This window comes from Rhea americana, unplaced genomic scaffold (assembly GCF_003343005.1).
Source record: "Rhea americana isolate MKP2758 unplaced genomic scaffold, rheAme1 scaffold_53, whole genome shotgun sequence".
Taxonomy (NCBI): Eukaryota; Metazoa; Chordata; class Aves; order Rheiformes; family Rheidae; genus Rhea; species Rhea americana.
Window position 1 is genome coordinate 812,864 of NW_028186679.1, and position 16,535 is coordinate 829,398.

General features: G+C 39.8%; 2 protein-coding genes across 11 annotated transcripts in view; one reads left to right on the forward strand and one right to left on the reverse strand.

Annotated features, from left to right (window-relative positions):
• WAC (WW domain containing adaptor with coiled-coil) overlaps nt 1-14,594 on the reverse strand; it is a 62,861-nt gene extending 48,267 nt beyond the window's left edge. For 2 of the 3 annotated variants that reach the window (XM_085318274.1, XM_085318273.1), the window contains exons 1-3: nt 13,891-14,306; nt 13,707-13,743; nt 12,080-12,275 (exon numbers count right to left, since the gene is read on the reverse strand). In XM_085318274.1, the coding sequence (XP_085174400.1) occupies nt 12,080-12,275; nt 13,707-13,743; nt 13,891-13,931 (274 nt within the window). In that variant the 5' untranslated portion in view covers nt 13,932-14,306. Of the gene's footprint in view, nt 1-12,079; nt 12,276-13,706; nt 13,744-13,890; nt 14,307-14,530 lie in introns of those variants that run through there. The other variant, XM_085318275.1, reaches the window with a different exon arrangement.
• Nucleotides 14,538-16,311, forward strand: LOC146588229 (microtubule nucleation factor SSNA1-like). Of its 8 annotated transcripts, none has more exons than XM_085318283.1 (2): nt 14,538-14,612; nt 15,726-16,311. In XM_085318283.1, exon 2 carries the CDS (start codon nt 15,777-15,779, stop codon nt 16,119-16,121), a length of 345 nt encoding a protein of 114 aa, XP_085174409.1. In that variant the 5' UTR covers nt 14,538-14,612; nt 15,726-15,776; the 3' UTR covers nt 16,122-16,311. The 8 variants fall into 8 exon arrangements, with proteins under 8 accessions (XP_085174409.1, XP_085174403.1, XP_085174407.1 ...); XM_085318277.1 differs by lacking the exon at nt 14,538-14,612 and adding an exon at nt 14,651-14,838; XM_085318281.1 differs by lacking the exon at nt 14,538-14,612 and adding an exon at nt 14,651-14,838 and having other exon boundaries at nt 15,731-16,311.
• Nucleotides 16,312-16,535: the final 224 nt, after the last annotated feature.

Here is a 16,535-nt window from a genome sequence, read left to right on the forward strand (position 1 = left end):
CTCTCATCTCACTAAGAGCTGGTCAGCAAAYGGTTTGAGTTTTTGCTAGATAGCATTCTTTTAAAGAAACACTTTTACATATTGTCTCTTTGTGTTCAGTTTCTGCCAAAACCCAGCATGCTCATTCATAGTTTTACTTTTCACAACCTTGCCTCTGGTTGGCTGCTTCTCAGGCAGACTAACTGTATGGAATAATAACAATGCCAGGTTTGAAGTACAGTCCTCTTTGAAAAATAGCAAGTAGATAATATAGTAAATTCAGCATGCTACTGTACTCCAATAACTGCCAACCTTTTTTCTTTTTAAAGCAATGAAGACTGATTTGCTAATATTTGGGATTAAAACACATACAAAGATTAGACAGGAGATGTGCCTCCATGCTCTACTTTTTCCACATAACCTTGACAACATATGGGGCTTTCAGCACCTGCCCATGAGAAGACACAGAGGAGCCATGTTCTGGTTACACCTCAGGGAGCTATCTCTACCCTCAAATGACAAAAAAAAATATTAAGAAGAAATTTGAAGTTATCAAATGAATCAGATCCACAACAAAAACACACAGATTTTATACTAGGAAGTTTTTAACTCACAAAACTATATGCTTTCAACCACAGTCTCCTAAAACCTAAAAGGTACGAACTGATCAAAACCAGAAAAAGTTTTCTAACCAGAGTTCAAGATATTTTATCAGTCTGTGTGTTTACATAACATCTAGTTTTAAGCAAATACCACAAATACTCCAAAAATAAGAAAATGCAACTTCATTGCACGTTTCTTCAAAAAGCCTTTATATTTTTTCCACAATAAGAACCTACACTAGTTCAATTGTGAACAATTTCTCTATTAATATTGTAAAAATGCTACGAAAATTATCAATTATTGCAAAGTAGATGTGAGCTATTTCAGTTCAATATTGGCTTACTTAAATCAATTTTACTTAAATCTTAAAAAAAAATATATATAGTTTATCCTGCTTCTCATTTCATCTTGTATCCATCTTAGTCTCTAAGCCCAGATCTGTTTCTCAGACTCACAGCCAAAGAAAGCTAGAGGTAAGGACAGGAATCATAAAAAAAACAAACAGTAAGGAACCAGCTGTCACTATCAAGTCCTCTTCTTACATYCAATTAGTTTTTCTCTCTCCTTTATAGTCACAATAAATAACAGGAAAAATATCCAGGTAGGTAATTCAGCAGAAATAATCTAGAGACAAGAAAAAGCTGGGGGAGAGAAGAAGGAAGAAAAAGGGGGGGGGGTGACAGAAACTGTAATTGTAATTATAACCTCATACTTATTAAAGAAAGAATTTTTAACTTCAATTGTTCACTTCAGATAATCCTGCAAAAACATAATCCAGTTTAAGGAGTAGCACACTTCTGTGTTCCAAACAGGAAGTGTTTATCTACTCTCCAAATAAAGTATTAGCAATACTAACTTTGAAATCAAATGGAGTCATAGGGGAGAACGAAAAAGGAAACGACATTATAAATCTTTCTTCAAAAAGGATGTCAACCTTTCTGTAACAAATTCTTCTGGCACAAAAAAACAATTTGAAGATTTTAAACTTGTTACCACATGCAACTACGTGAAGCTGTGTGGTTATGCTCAACTCCAGCTAAAACCAGATCTAGCAAATATATCCATCCATGAAACAAACTAAAACCATACATTCACTGAAGTGTGCAACCATCTTCGAAGAAATAACATTTTACATACTAGGTCTTGTATCAAYTGCACTGAAGTGCAGATAAATTTAACAAATTTAGCTAGCAAGATCTTATCAGAGATCAGATATCTAGATTATCACCAATGCTAAGGACAGATTTTAGGACAGCTGCTCCTAAAAAGCAAGTATGCACTGCTAAAGGGCACAAAACAAACTGTACAAATGGAAAAGGCAGCTGTAAATACTTACTTCTGCTGCTGATAGATCTGTCAAAGTTTCACCCAACCACAAAATAGCACTCAAAAGAACGTAATTCTCAGAGACCAAAAATTCCACAATGCAATACCAAACACATTTATAGGATCATAATCCTTCATATACGAGTCAAGATTAACCAATTTTAAAAAGATACATAATTATGTATATATACTCTATTTCYCACATTCACGCAACAAAAAAAAGCATTGCAGTAGTGCTGCTTAAAGGTAATTAACAATTCTTAATCTCTTTCAATTTGAACAGACCACTAACCTAAAATATCTAAATTAGAAATGTTCATATTACTGTATTATCAACAGGCATTTTATAAACTAGTTCTTTTTTTGTATAAAACAAACACRAAACAGTTGTCTAAAGTGAAGTCATCCAGTTTTAAGATTTCCAGTCCTGGAAAAATAATCATAACAAGTTACTCCAATTGTTACTAACAACATTAAAATGTGCCAAATATCTATTTCCTGAATGTTTGTTTAGCTTCTGGTCACTGGATGTTACTGTACCTTTATTTACTATATTCAAATTCTTTTCCCAGTTGCTATCAATCAAATAAATCCCTACTGTTTTCTTTGCAATTATACTGAAAGTTCTTCTACTCTCTCTTCTCAAAGCACAAGTTTTAACTGCAGTCATTTTTTTGCCTCTCCTCTGAAAATCTCCAGTTTTGCATCCTTCATGAAYGGTGAGAATCAAACCAGAGACTTTATTCCAACAGCTGTCACACTCACCCAAATAGGTAATCTCTATCTAGTCCTACTTGATATTCCTCTGCTCATATATTCTTTCTGGCTAACATTACATTCAAATATTACGCTCTGAATCGTGCATCAGGAATTTCACGTCCGTTTTAGAGTCACTGCTATGCATGTATCTCCTTTCTGTAAATTCTTACACTCGTTCCTTTAATCTCCTTCCTGAATAATTGTACACAGCAGACCACTCTTACTTTTATCTGTACAGAAATTGGTATTTTTGCTTTTGCATAACTTAACTCTGTAGAAGCAAAAAGTTTTAATTATTTACTACAGTCTTAAACTAATGATAATTTATGACCAAGGCTAAAATTTCTTCCTCATAGAAGAATGTTACTACTTCATTCCAAGAACAAATCTATGCATGCTAAAAAATATATTCACCCGGCAATGACAGATTTTATAGTTTCAGAACCTATCAGTAGTATTTGATCCATAAAACACACAGTGTAAATAATGTTTTATATTTAAAGATCTCAAAATACTTTATTCAGTGGATAAGAATCACTGATCTCACGTATACTTGAGATAGCAGGTCACAGAAGTTGGTTGATATGCAACAGAAAATTTATGTCAAAAGCTGAGACAGGAAAAAAAGATTTCCTGAAGACTTTTATTGCACCTCAGACACTGGAAATTTAGCTCTGGCCAAATTAGCATAGGAAACTATGTCAGAATGCCTTGCGCTTGCTATAAAGTAATTTTTCAGTGATATTGCAAAATTATTACAAAACCAGGAAATTAATATTTTATCATATCTTTGCTGTAGAAGCAAAATAAGGTATGTTTTAGAAGCAAGGTTGAAAAACTACATTTCACCATTGTCCTTGGCAACTCTTCTCATTACAATAGTCACTATAAGGAAGAGAGACTATCACAAACTAACAGCGGGCCTAATGAACAAAGGTGTTTAGGTATCTCATTTCCCATTCACTTCAAACACAATATAACATTCCTGCATGCATGGAATCACCAATCAAGGCCTCAAAGGCTTACCAGACATCTTTCTTTTTATCCACCTGATAAAAAGAAAGAATGAACAGTGAGATCTGCTGTCAGCTACTTGCTCAAAAGCYTAAGTCCCCTTTGAGTAATTTGGAAGAGAGGCTTTCTAACTAGACATTAGACTCTTGGTGCAGAATTCAAGGATACTTTCTGTATTAGCCTCTAGTCAGTAGGCAACTGTAAATCGCACCTTAAAACATGCACCTCAACCTCCTCAGCTTCTAAGTAGGAAGAAAAAATAACTGCTCTTCAAGCAGAAAAGGGTGGATGCAAAAGTRTATTTTCATTTTCCCCCTTCAGAGCTGCTAGCCTGTTGCAAGATGGTGGGGGGTTGCCACTACCTATCCACCAAGCTTTCATTTGCAAGTGATCTTCCCTCAACAAGATTTCTCCTAGATACAGAGAAATTCTGTACATTATCACTGATAAGCAAATTTTTATGAATTCCAGTTCTGCTCTTCATATTTTTTCCCCTGTTGTAGTTCTCGGAAAATCTCATGCAGCAGAGTTTAAATGGATTTCAAATTCAAGAGATACCTACTGATTGATTGATTTCAAAAGTTTCTAAAATTTACAGAATTAGCAGTTTATTTTAGAAGCTTCCACTTTGCAGAAATTGATGCAATTTTACTTATGTATTCAAAAATCTTTCCACTTACTACAGAAGGATGAATTTCAAAATACTCCTCTCTGAAGCAACACCTCAAACAAAAAGAAAATTCAAYGAAGTATAGTATAGAGTGTAATTCTACTATTAACTATGCATGCAACATCAGACAGAAAGCTCAGATTTCAGAAAAAGAGATAAAATACTTAGCAAAAATTTGGCAAGCCATAACTGCTCTGTTCAGTACTTTTTCCACAAGGAAAAATAGTGAAGAAACACAGCTTCATGCCAAATATAGGCAAGAATTCCCTGTATCATTAGGCTAGTGATTTCAAAATGAAAACATTATTGATAAACAGGAACATCTAGTGAACCTATATTGCTTTTTCTAAGGTAGTTTTACTGTAAAAAGCTAGGTAGTCTACTAAAAGTCTTCCAGAGATGAAAGAAAATCTTGTAATACTGAAGTTACACCAAAGGAACACTTTACGCAGTCAAGTACAACCAAGTTTTGTGACCCTTCATAATTCAAGAAAAAACATCAAGAGGGTGTTGAATATTAAAAAAAACTCTTTTCAAATGCTACATTTAAGTACTTATTTTTACATTACAACTAATTGCTAGTAAAGCAATTTTTTAAAGTAACAGTGCWGAAAACTGTCATTCAATGTCACTACACTTTTTCCTTACTAAAAAACTATGTAAGAAACAATTTCTCTTTGCTTTAAAGGTAAAGATTCCCTCTTAAATGGCCTGAGAAACTTATATAGAAGCTTCACTTAATAAACAAGCGTAGTTAACACTAGAAGTTGAATATTGTTAAATTATTGTTTTCCATAGTAAAGCTATTACAGCATATTGAACTAGAAAATGCCTTGTAGAGGGCAAATCACACTTAAATAAATCAGTTTCTCTTAGCCCAAATACCTGTTAAAAACAAGGGGACAGACCTTTCTCTCACAAGTCTGCCTAATTTTAATGACAACTAACTTACTCAATACTTCATATAGAATGGAAAGAAACAGTAGGAAAATCAAATGCAAACTGGCAATGAACAATGTGTCTCTTTACAGAAAACAGCTAACTCCTCAGCAGCAGTTAAGAAACTAACTKTAACCAGGGCCCCTTAGCACACAGTAATTCGAGGGGGGTGGGGAGAGACACACAACTGCTTAACTTACAAATTGCTATCTTAACTACTGTATAGCATCAGGCAGCTCTACAGAAATTACCAATTTCATTGCTTCTTTTAACTTTCAGAAGAGTAAACCAAAAATATCTGTTCAAGAGCCCAAGCAATAGCCAGTATACTTCATTTCTGCAAACTCAAAGGCTGGAAGTATATATTAAGAAAGCATAATGCTAGGTAAACTAATCAGAAGGAAATATTTTTTCATGTACTAAAGGAAAGCAAATTTGACAAACTTTGTTTATAACCAATATTTTTCCACTTTCCCAAATGTAAGCTAAGCTTACACAGAAAAGCTTGCCAGATCTAGCTATTGAAATTATCTAAACATATCTAAACACTTACAATCCAAGAGCTAAGTTTTTGCATTTTTAAAAACATTTAAAGATTCATGTTCCTTTAAGGCAACTAACAAAAAAAGGAAACCTTAAAATATGCATTTGTAAGCAGATCAGCTCATATACTAGCAATGAGCAATAAAACAAAACAGCACTGAAATTCTGTAAGTTCTCAGTATCAAAATCCTAATGTCAATGGATTTTAGGGAACTAGCTACAGTAAAAGCTGTTGCYACACACTGCAGCTTCCACCGTGGACAGTCTCATATTCATAGAATTTCTCTGCTCTCCTCTCTGCTGTCCCCACTTAGATCAAATACCAGGGTTTAGTGAAAGGAAAAAGAGAACACACATACACACAAATGCATTTTTTAAAGAATTAGCGCTTAGTACTGTCATATTACTATCACAATTCTTACTCAATATAAATAACACAAAAAACTAACTTCCATGCTGTGCTTTTTAAAAGAACAGCTTTGCAACTACATTTCAAAAGCAAATCTGAACATTAACATTCTGAATATTAAATTCAAAACTAAAAAAAAAACTGTACAACTTATATTCTTTACTGATTTTATGATTACGTATCTTCCAAYTGTTCTCTGCTATTAGAGAACCTCACAGCACAGTTAAAAAATGAATGGTAATACAACTGATCCACCAAAAACTAACTTCAGAAGCATTGCCAAAGGTATAGAGCAAATTTTAAGTTATTTTCTATTTAAAAATCCCAAACACTTAACACAAACTCTTGTTAAAATTAACCTCTCCCCCAAAACTGAATGTATTAGCACAAGTAATGACTTCAAAGAAAGCTTTTATTCAAACTTAGATATCCACAGAAATATTTTTTTTTNGGGGGAATGTTGTGGTTGTTTTAATCCACAGAAAAGTTTTTCAGAATTGACCAATCCTGGAAGCAACTGCATTTTTCTACAAAAAAATAAAAATAAAAACTCCATCTTCTTCAGAGCCATCCACCATTTACTTTTAAACAGTCAATATTCAAAAAACTAGGAGAGGTTTTTAAAAAATATTTGGATGTTGAGAAGAAAATTTATTTCAAAAATGTTTCATGACAATCTACTCTCTCATTTGTGATCACAGATGGCTCTCTTCTCAACTTTCACAATAACATTAAGGTGAAGAAACTGTTTTCATTGTGATTTTAACAACAGCACATAATGCTGGTCAAATGGCTAGCATTCTCAACCCTTCACTGTGCTTTAACTATCCTCACTTCCTTTTTTCCACCTGCTCTGTAATTTCCATGCATACCACCCAGCCAGCTTCCATTCTCTTGCACCTGTCCCAATGCCCTGTTCATTTCTGACTGCTGGTCAATGATCACACAAATTTAACCAGAAGTTAGCTTCTTGTCCTTCTCTACTATAAGGGTCGCTAGGACAAGAAAGAAAAGCTGACTCCTCATTTCCAGCTGTTCAGTATGACTTTTACAATGTGGATTCTGAACTCTTCCTGGAACAACTGGAAACAATGCAAGCCAACACTCCATAACAGAAGCAATTCCTAAGACTGGAAATTCATGATGTAAAATACTCCATTCAAGCTCTGATGGAGCAGTATTTTTTAGGATTTTGAATCTTAGAACTGTATAAGGAATGGCAGAGTAATTATTGACAGCATTCTTAATTGCCAATTAAAAAAATAGAAGAAACTTATATTCATTAAAGTTTGGTTACATTTTGAAATCTAAATATCATGAGTTATAATCAAATTTCTGGAAAATAGCACACATCGCATACAATCCAGCTAAAGATTCTATGCTGTGTATACTAATACTTCCCATTCGTTATTTTTAACAATTCATTGAGGTCACGACAGGAAACAAGCGCATGTTTTCAAAGTCTCTTAAGCATAAATGTAGCAAAATATTCAGCATCTTCTTCACAATAACAAATAACTTGAGTACATGTTGCGAAACTGAGCTCCAAACTCTTTTCACTGAACTCGTAACTTTTTTTCTTCTTTTCTATTATTGGTTGGTCATTCTGCCCCAAACACATTAACAAGAGACAACCTTTCTGCCTCGGCCCCACACATCCTTTTTTTTAAGCAACGGGTTGTATCTTGCAATTTTTACTCCCAAATAGCATTAATATCTCCCTCACAACATTCCCAAAGCTACCCTATTTGACTTCCTTATCTCCTCTTTCCTGACTGTAATTCTTTTACATCAATACAATCTCATTCATTCCGCTGAAAATAGCTACTAGGATCATCTACCCTCTCAGTCCGTYTATCCTCCAGAACAACAATGCTAAATCTTTGTACTTTCTCTTTAATGGAAACACTCCTCAACATCCGCAAGGCCCTTCAAAGTTTTCTTCCCTGTAAACAATGGCAGGTTTAAGTCCCTATTTGTTACTGTTATGAAACTTCACACTTCAGTTGGTCTCATAATACCGCTAATCTCTTCAAACTCCACATTTGCCTATAGGAACTGACCTTCAAATAACAGATACCCTAAGGGGGGTAGCTATTCATTATGTTATAAACTCTTGCACATATAGCCACAGCTCACAGGGACCTGAATATAAGTACGAAATTATTTAAGTACTTTGATACATTAGCTATACAGTACTCTTTGGAAAACAGGAATGTGACAAAACCCTTGAAAGTACACTACCATGTTTAGCCCAATGTAAATTTGGAAGTCTCCCCAGACAAACCATCTTCTTTGTATACAGCCTTTTTCCAGAGAAACCATGCAGTAAGCACCTATGAAAAATGCTCTGTTTGCACTCCATCACATAAACTTCAAAAACGTAATTGAAAGCAGTAAAACTTCTTACCATGGATGCAGTTCTATAAGCACAAAAGAATCTGACGTAAGTACTCCAAGAACAAGCTATAATGGCAAATACCGTCATACACATAGTAAAAGGTATTCACAGTATTCACAGGAGGGTCTATTATTTGTGAGTTACTCATTTTAAACCAGTATAATCAGTAAGTGTTACACTTCATACACGTATACATAAAGCCTTCAAATGACAGTTAGCTAATTTTGTTTTTACCACAAAAAACAAATGGTCATAACTAGATGCATCCCAAGCACCAGCATGCTACACCAGTGGAGCTTTCCATTTCAATAAAGTGCAAAAATCAGAAAGATAAAAACAGGAGCTATTTTTTAAAAACAGCCAAAGGAGGAGACTGAAGGGCGTTGGGCTCGGCTTCACAGTCAGCAGCAAGACTCCAGATTTGGGGGGGGGGCTGTTTGCTGAGGAATGAGAAAAATCAAAGTTGTTTGTTTGGGGCTTTATGGGAGTTGGGGAGGGAAGTAACACTGGAGATTTTTCAATAGCATTTGTTTTGCTAAGTTCAACTAGATCATAGGATGGCAATAGTTCCTTTGTAGTAGTTCCAAATCCAGCACCAATGACTTTCTAATAGTGAAATGTACAGCACTTACAAAAATAGAAATAAAAAAATTCAGAACTACGACACTGTAGAACATATTGCTCAAGTAGGAGGAAAAAAAAAGAAAGAAAACTATAGTAGCATCAAAGCCAGTTAGTAATAGGACTTCAATAAAGACTTTTCACAATGATTTGTGGTATGTATCTACTCAAACAAAATTAGCTTTTTTTTGGAGCCAYGAAATGAAAAATGTAAAGTTACCTATATTCCCTGCATGTCCATATTTATAAAGCTATGGAAAATCTTTAACAGTAAGCAGTACTTCAAGTTTTCTGTCTACTTGAATTACACTGGTAAAATTATGTTCTTTAGATATTACCTAAACACAAGTCTACATAATACCCACAGCATTTCAACTATCTTCTAACACCTACCTTTAATTCATACTGACAGAAAGATTCAGTAAATCTTGACAAAACATACAAAATAAGTTGTAGTGAGCTAAAACTTGCACCTAACTACTTTGAAAGACAAAGTTGACATGCTCTTGGCTCCAACCAGCTCAGCTTTGGCTTACTGTATACAATATACAGGATTTAACATAACTTTGATTATTCAAGGAAAATTAGGGCCAAATCTATTTTATTAACAATACAAAAAAAAATGTACTTCTTCATTCCATTACATATTACAGATGTTTGTTTATTTAAATTAGTAGTTCTCCCTCAAACTGTGTAGGATTACTTTCTTCTCCCAYTGTACTGAAATAAAATGTGCACATAAATACTTTCAGATCAGAATAAAGTAAATTCTTTACTGTCCTAAAGCCTGGGAAAATAGAAGTAACAGTGGAATAGTGTTCCTTCTACTTACAAAACTATGAATAATTCACTCATTCACTTCTATCATTACCGTACACTTCCATATATCAGGACATTCATCAGCAACAAAATACAGCTGAATCCAGCAAGAACTTCAGAACAGCTTTCCTATCTTAAAAAGGACGTCAATACTCAAAAACATAAATATTCTCCTCATACTCCAGATGTTTACACATATGTATAGCTCCACTGAAATCAAAAGAATCGCTAATTGTAGCAAAACTAAGCACAATTACAAGAGTATGCAGGATTAGTATCTTTGGACAGGTGAATAGGAAAGAATACAGTGCACAAAAAAATGAAATTATGATACCTTGAAATGTAGAACAGAGAAGCAGCATACTGTCCTTGCACATACGCTTAATTCTCGGAGTTCTGTACTTTTAAGTATGGTCAAATACACAAAAAAAGCCACTGTATTAACACAGGCTGCATGTTTTAGCATGGGCTACAAAGCAGGGCCCTTTTAGTAAGTCTACGAAGATGATTAGAGTGTGGAACATCTGTCCTACGAGGAAAGGCTGCGAGAGTTGGGCCCGTTTAGCCTGGGGAAGAGAAGACTGAGGGGGGATCTCATCAGTGTCTGTAAGTATCCAAAGGGAGGGTGTCAAGGGGATGGGGCTAAAGTCTTTTCAGTGGTGCCCAGCAACAGGACAAGAAGCAACAGGCACAAACTGAAACACAGGATGCTCTGTCTGAATATAAGGAAGAACTCCTTTACTGTGAGAGTGACAGAGCACTGGACCAGGCTACACAGAGAGCTTGCAGAGTCTCCTTCTCTGGAGATATTCAAAACCCACCTGGATGCAACCCTGTCTAACATGCTCTAGATRACCCTGCCTGAGCAAGGGGGGTTGGACTAGATGATCTCCAGAGGTCCCTTCCAACCTCAACCATTCTGTGATCCTTTAACACAATAGCATCACATTATTAGTGATCTACAAATATTTCTGTATTAATCCAAAGAAGGAAAAACAAATAGGAACTATAAATACACTTGGATGCCATAAATATTTCTGGTACAGAGTAACCTAAAGGGTACTTCATGTTAAAGTACAATACAGAAAACAAATTAACCTATCTATTATAACAAATAATGGTAATGCAGTAACAAACATATCTTTACATCAGAAGCTGTTAACTTTACACAGAACATCAAGCTCTAATTTAAAGCTCTATCTTTAAATTCCCTATTTGAATACTTTGTTTTATACTCCATACGAAGACAAAATATAGTACTTACAAAATACAACAGGCTTCAAAATTCAGTCTGTGCTTGGGGTTTTTTAAGACTGTAATCATTACCATTTTTAATTAAAAGGAAAAACCTACTCTTCTGCTTCTAATATCAGTTAAGAAATCATTGAGCATATTATCTGCTATATCCTATAAAAATGCAACAAGCTAGCTAACTTAACTGTGAACATTTCCCCTCTGTGTTCCTGCCAAGAAAGATTCCAGAAAGGGCTAACTTGGATTGTTATTTTCTGATCGTTTAGCTGCTGTGTAGAACTTAAAATGAAGAAGCTCGTTTACGTTTTTATGGGGTATAGCCTATAAACTGCTCAACTACATACTATATCAACACAATACACAATTATTTAAAATAATAGCACTATAATATAGTTTTTAAAACAGCAAACATTTATCAGTGGCAAATCTACAATACCATTTTACATTATTGAATACTGCAATATATCTGAACTAAAACCAACTCAGATGTATCAATTAAAAAAAAAGACAAGTTTATTTAATTTTTGTGGCGTTAACAAAAACTACTACACCTATAAAAATAAAAATTTAAATCATTACTTCCAAAGAAACTTCCATTTTGGTTTCAGTGTAGTCTTCCAAGCGTGGTATCTGGCACATCATTTAGTACACAGCACTCCTCATATCAGTGATAAATGCTAATCTATAATATTTCTGAGAAATCAGCAATTGCTTAAATAAAGGTCAATTAAAGATAACTCACCACCATCCCTCTCTCTAACTCTGTGAGCATGCACACTTTTTGCTTTAGTGTGCCCTGTGTTGTCACCATATTTGTTTTCAGGGCTATCAGATCGCCGCAACATTTTATTTGGTGGCGAAGGATCTGTGGTGTCTCGCATCTTGTCATGACGGTGATCACCACCACTGGGGTGACCCTTGGATGAGTATTTAAGAGTCTGCAATACACAACAAGAAAATAGGCATTTATAATGGATTTAAAGATACAGAACGGACCTTAAAGTGGTATTTCCGAATTTTAGATCTCTTTACAGAATACATTTTAAAGTTAATTACTTTTAATTTCCCATTTCAATAATCAGCATTAGCCTTTCTGGTTTTAATTATCTACATTAAAGCAACAAGTTCTGTAATTAGAACTCAAAACCATTTTCTCCCACTATGACATCCAACATAACATTTGCTGTTAAGATAAAACTAATTTCTGTATCTTTTCACTGGTAAACTGCATACATTCAGCAGTAAGTGGGCCACAGTACTTCTGATTCTTTTGTAAGAAGCAGAAGTCTCTAGCTAATATTAAAATGATGATCAAAAAGTTATACTGAATCAGTGTAAACTCTGAATACGTCTTCCATCTTGCAACTGAGGCCACTTAATTCCACCTCTACCTGGAACTTCTGCAAGCTTTTTTTCCAGTACTAGCTTCTCTGCAACAGAAGCAATAAAAAGCCTGAATTCTGAGGACTTACAATATGGAATATAACAGTTAATTTAGAAATATTTACCAGAAATGACRCATTGTGCATCTCTTTGACCTGCTTGATTTTGCAGTGTGAACTTCTGAGTGGCAACTGTTTACATTTACACGAACTGTCACTAACAGCTGCCTTTGACTGTCAGGTAACATTTCACAGTGATACAAATGCACAAAAATGTAATAAAACAACCGTTCAATTATGTGCCCTGAGGAGAGCAATACTACAATATGCAAGCACTCCCCAGATTCACACTATCAGAACTAAATTTCTCAGTAGGCAAGGGAGACGAAGGCAGTATCCCTCACAGAAATTAAGGTTCATCTCAGCAATTCAACGATTTGTTAGTGATTTCTGACCATAGCTAGCAGCTGGCAACTGCAGAAATTAAGCCTTACTGGCAACCTCATTTATTCAGTGTCTAAAATCATGCCCTGCTCAGGTTACAGCCCATAGCAGCAGTTTTGGGGAGAAGAAAGGACTTGGGGAGGGGAGTGGGGAAGAACAAAATGCCTTTTGTTTTTAAAAGCAAAACACTCGCCTCCCCTTGGATCTCTGCTTACKGCAAGTGACCCCAACTCGCTCTCCCACCCCTCCTACCCAACCCTCCCTGACTCCTAGGCCCAAGCCGTACACGGGCTGTACTAGGCCTCTCCTCCTCGCCCAGGCCCCAGAGGCCCCAGAGAGGAGCCGCAGCCCCGTGCTCTCCGCACGCAGCCGCCGCCGCCTCCCCCGGCCCGCCCCGGGCCCGAAGAGGCGCTCAGCGACGGGGCCGAAGAGGCTGTTGCACCGCGGCCTGCGGCGGCGGCCGAAGCCTACGCTGGAGTAGCCGCCCCCCCCTTCCCCTCCCCTGCTCCTCCTCCCGGGCCTAGCGGCCGGCGCTTTAGGTACCTGGTAGGGCTGCGAGTCCCCCCTGCGGTCGTGACAGCTAAAGAGAAAGCGAGAGAAAGAGAGAGAGACACAGAGACGTTAGCGAACAACCGTTACCGGCCGCCAGGGAAGGGGGCCCAAACATGGCGGAGGGGAGGGGGAGACCCCGCGGGGCAAGGGGCCAGAGGAGAAGGAAGGGATTTACCCATCACTGAGTCTCTGCTGTTTCCTCGCATACATTACCATCAATGCCCGGCCTGTGTGTGTGAGTGTGAGGGGACCAGGAGGGGACGGCCACGGCCGGGCCACAGGCGCCGAGGGGGGAGGAGGGGGAGGCAGCGCTCCGCCTCGCCGCCGACCGGGGGCAGGGAGGGGGGAAGGGAGGGAGGGGGCGGCTCAGGCAGCTCGGCTGGGAGCAGCGCTCACGGGCCCATCTCCTCCGCACACAGCGAGAGGGGAGACGCCAGCAACTCGGCCCCGCGCCCGCTGAGACCCTCCGGGAGCACGAACTCCGCCGCCGCCACCGCTGCCGCCGCCGCTGCCGCCTCCTCCCCCCGCTGCGCCCGCCGCCACCGCCGCCGCCGCCGCTCCTCCAACTACATCCGGGAAACTCGGGCGACGCCGCGCTCGGTTAACGTCGGCTCTTTTCGGCTCTTTCCGACGCGCTCCGTCCCCTCTGTCCCCTTTGCTCTCGGGCGACTCTGCCTTCGGGAAACATCGGCTGCCTTCGCCGAGCCCAACGCCCTTCAGTCTCTCCCTTCGGCAAACATCGGCTCCTTCCGTAGCTCTCTCCCCTCCCCCCTCCCCGCAGCCGGCCCGCCTCGTCCTGCTCTCGCGAACGCTACCTGTCTTCGGAAAACATCGGTTATTTCCGTAGAGAGGTTTTCACGCTCCCGTCAGGGTGACGCCGCTTTCGGAAAYGCTCGGGTATTTCCGTGACCCCGCACCCCGCGCCTCCGCGGTGCTCCCGGCGGCAGCGCCCGGCGGAGCCGCGGCTGGCGGGGCGCGGCCGGCTGATTGGCCGCGGGGAGCCCGCGCCGCCCGGGGGGCCGCGCCCCCGGCAGAGGCGGGCAGCCGGGCCCGGAGGGAGCCGGGCCCCTGCGGGGCAGCCGGCTTTCCCGGTGGGCACCGACGGGGCGGGAGCGCCAGGCAGGTGGGGGCGATAGGGGCACTGCGAGGGAGCCGGGGGGGAGGGGGCAGCGCCCGGCTGCGAGATGGGAAAGGGAAGGGCTCCTCTTACCTCCCCCCTCCTCCCCTTCCGCCCAGGGACTTGATGTATAGGCAGGAGCCATTTTGTGTACGTTTCGCCTTCTGCGAGGAAGCGCTCGGCGGTAAAGCGGATGTTAAAATGTCCCTGGGGAGGTGATGGCGGCGCGGGTCGGGGCGGCTCCCGCTCGGCGCCGCTCGCTGCGGCGAAGCCGGTTCCGCGCGGCTCGCGGGGGACGAGGCCGCCGCGGAGCGGGCGCGGTGCCGCCGCGGGTGTTGGGGCGAGGGGCGGCAACGGCCGCCGCCCGGGCGCGGGCGGCTCCTCTGCGTTTCGGCGGAGGTGTGAAGTCAGCGCCCGCGCGGCCCSGCGGCGCCAGGCCGGTTTGCTCCGCGTAGCCCCCGGGTAGCTGAGGGGCGGGTGCCTGGTGCTCGCCGCCCTCTCGCTGGGGCGGCCGAGCGGTGCCGGTGCCGGTGCTGGCTGCCCGGTCCGGCCGCCCTCCCGGGAAACGGTCGCTTGCCTGTTCCCGAGCAAACACGCGAAGCTCATGTGTTCAGGGTGGTACTAAGATCTAGATACAGTAAATGTAGTTTGCTGCGTAAGGTCGAGYGTTGCCGTGTTCTCTGCATCACAGAAAGAAGGGTCAGTTTTCAGYGAGGGTAAATTGGTAGAGTCTTAGTCTGACGTAGTGCCCTTTCCTGGGAAGGGAAGGAATGTGGCTCACCTCAGAACAGGCATATTAAACAGAGCATCTTTCCCTGTGGCTTTATTTRTGCTAGTGTAGGATTATTCATGATAACTCTGCTACACAACTTTTTTTTTTTTTTTAATTAAAGTGCAGAAGGCTGCTGAGGGGGCTTCAGGGAGCGGTGGTGGAGCTGTGGAGGATGACTCAGCAGGGAGCTGCTCTGCAGGGTTACAATAACGAGCTAGTGAAATGCATTGAAGACTTATGTATGCAAAAAGAAGAGCTGAACAAACAAATCCAGCAAGCAGAAGAGGAAAAAAATAAACTCCAGCATCAAATCCAAGTCCTGAATGAGAAACTGGAGTGTGTATGTGAAAACCTGGCCCAAAAGGTAGCTTCACGGAATGAGCTTGATAAAATTCTTGCTGAAACTGAAGCTGCTTACATGAAGATTTTGGATAGTTCTAGAACTTTGCTTAATGTCCTGAAGAAGGAAGTGGGAAGCTTAAAGAGTACGCCAGAGCTGAAAAGCCATGTAACTTGAAACTGTCGAATGTTTGGACTTCGTAGTTCTGAAATACCACTAGGTGAGAAATATGGTTAGTCACAGAAGCCTCCAACAACAGTATAAGCAGAAGAGGGYTCTCTTCCAGTTTTTCTATATGTTTTTCTTTTTTAAAGTATTCAAAATCCTGTAGTGCATAGATGAAATAAACTTKTTTTGCTTAAAAAGACTATATAGTTATGTAAATCACTACAAAACTATACTTTGAATATATAGTTAACCAAGGCAGACAGTTTCTTCTGAAGATGGGAGGAAAACACTTTTGTTTTACTAATAAGACTTTGAATGGTTACCACTGAATTCCAGTTTGATTGAATAATAYTTTAAATCTGGAGAGAGTGCTTGCATTTGTTTCAGTTGCTCTTTTACCCAAAGCCATGTTTATTGTTCCTC

What these genes read in the sequence shown, in the direction of transcription:
- LOC146588229 (XM_085318276.1), top strand. Translation starts at nt 14,959, where the DNA reads ATGTATAGGCAGGAGCCATTTTGT. An exon ending in ATAGGCAGGAGCCATTTTGT is followed by an intron (nt 14,983 to 15,725) that starts GTACGTTTCGCC and finishes TTTTAATTAAAG; the next exon opens with TGCAGAAGGCTGCTGAGGGG.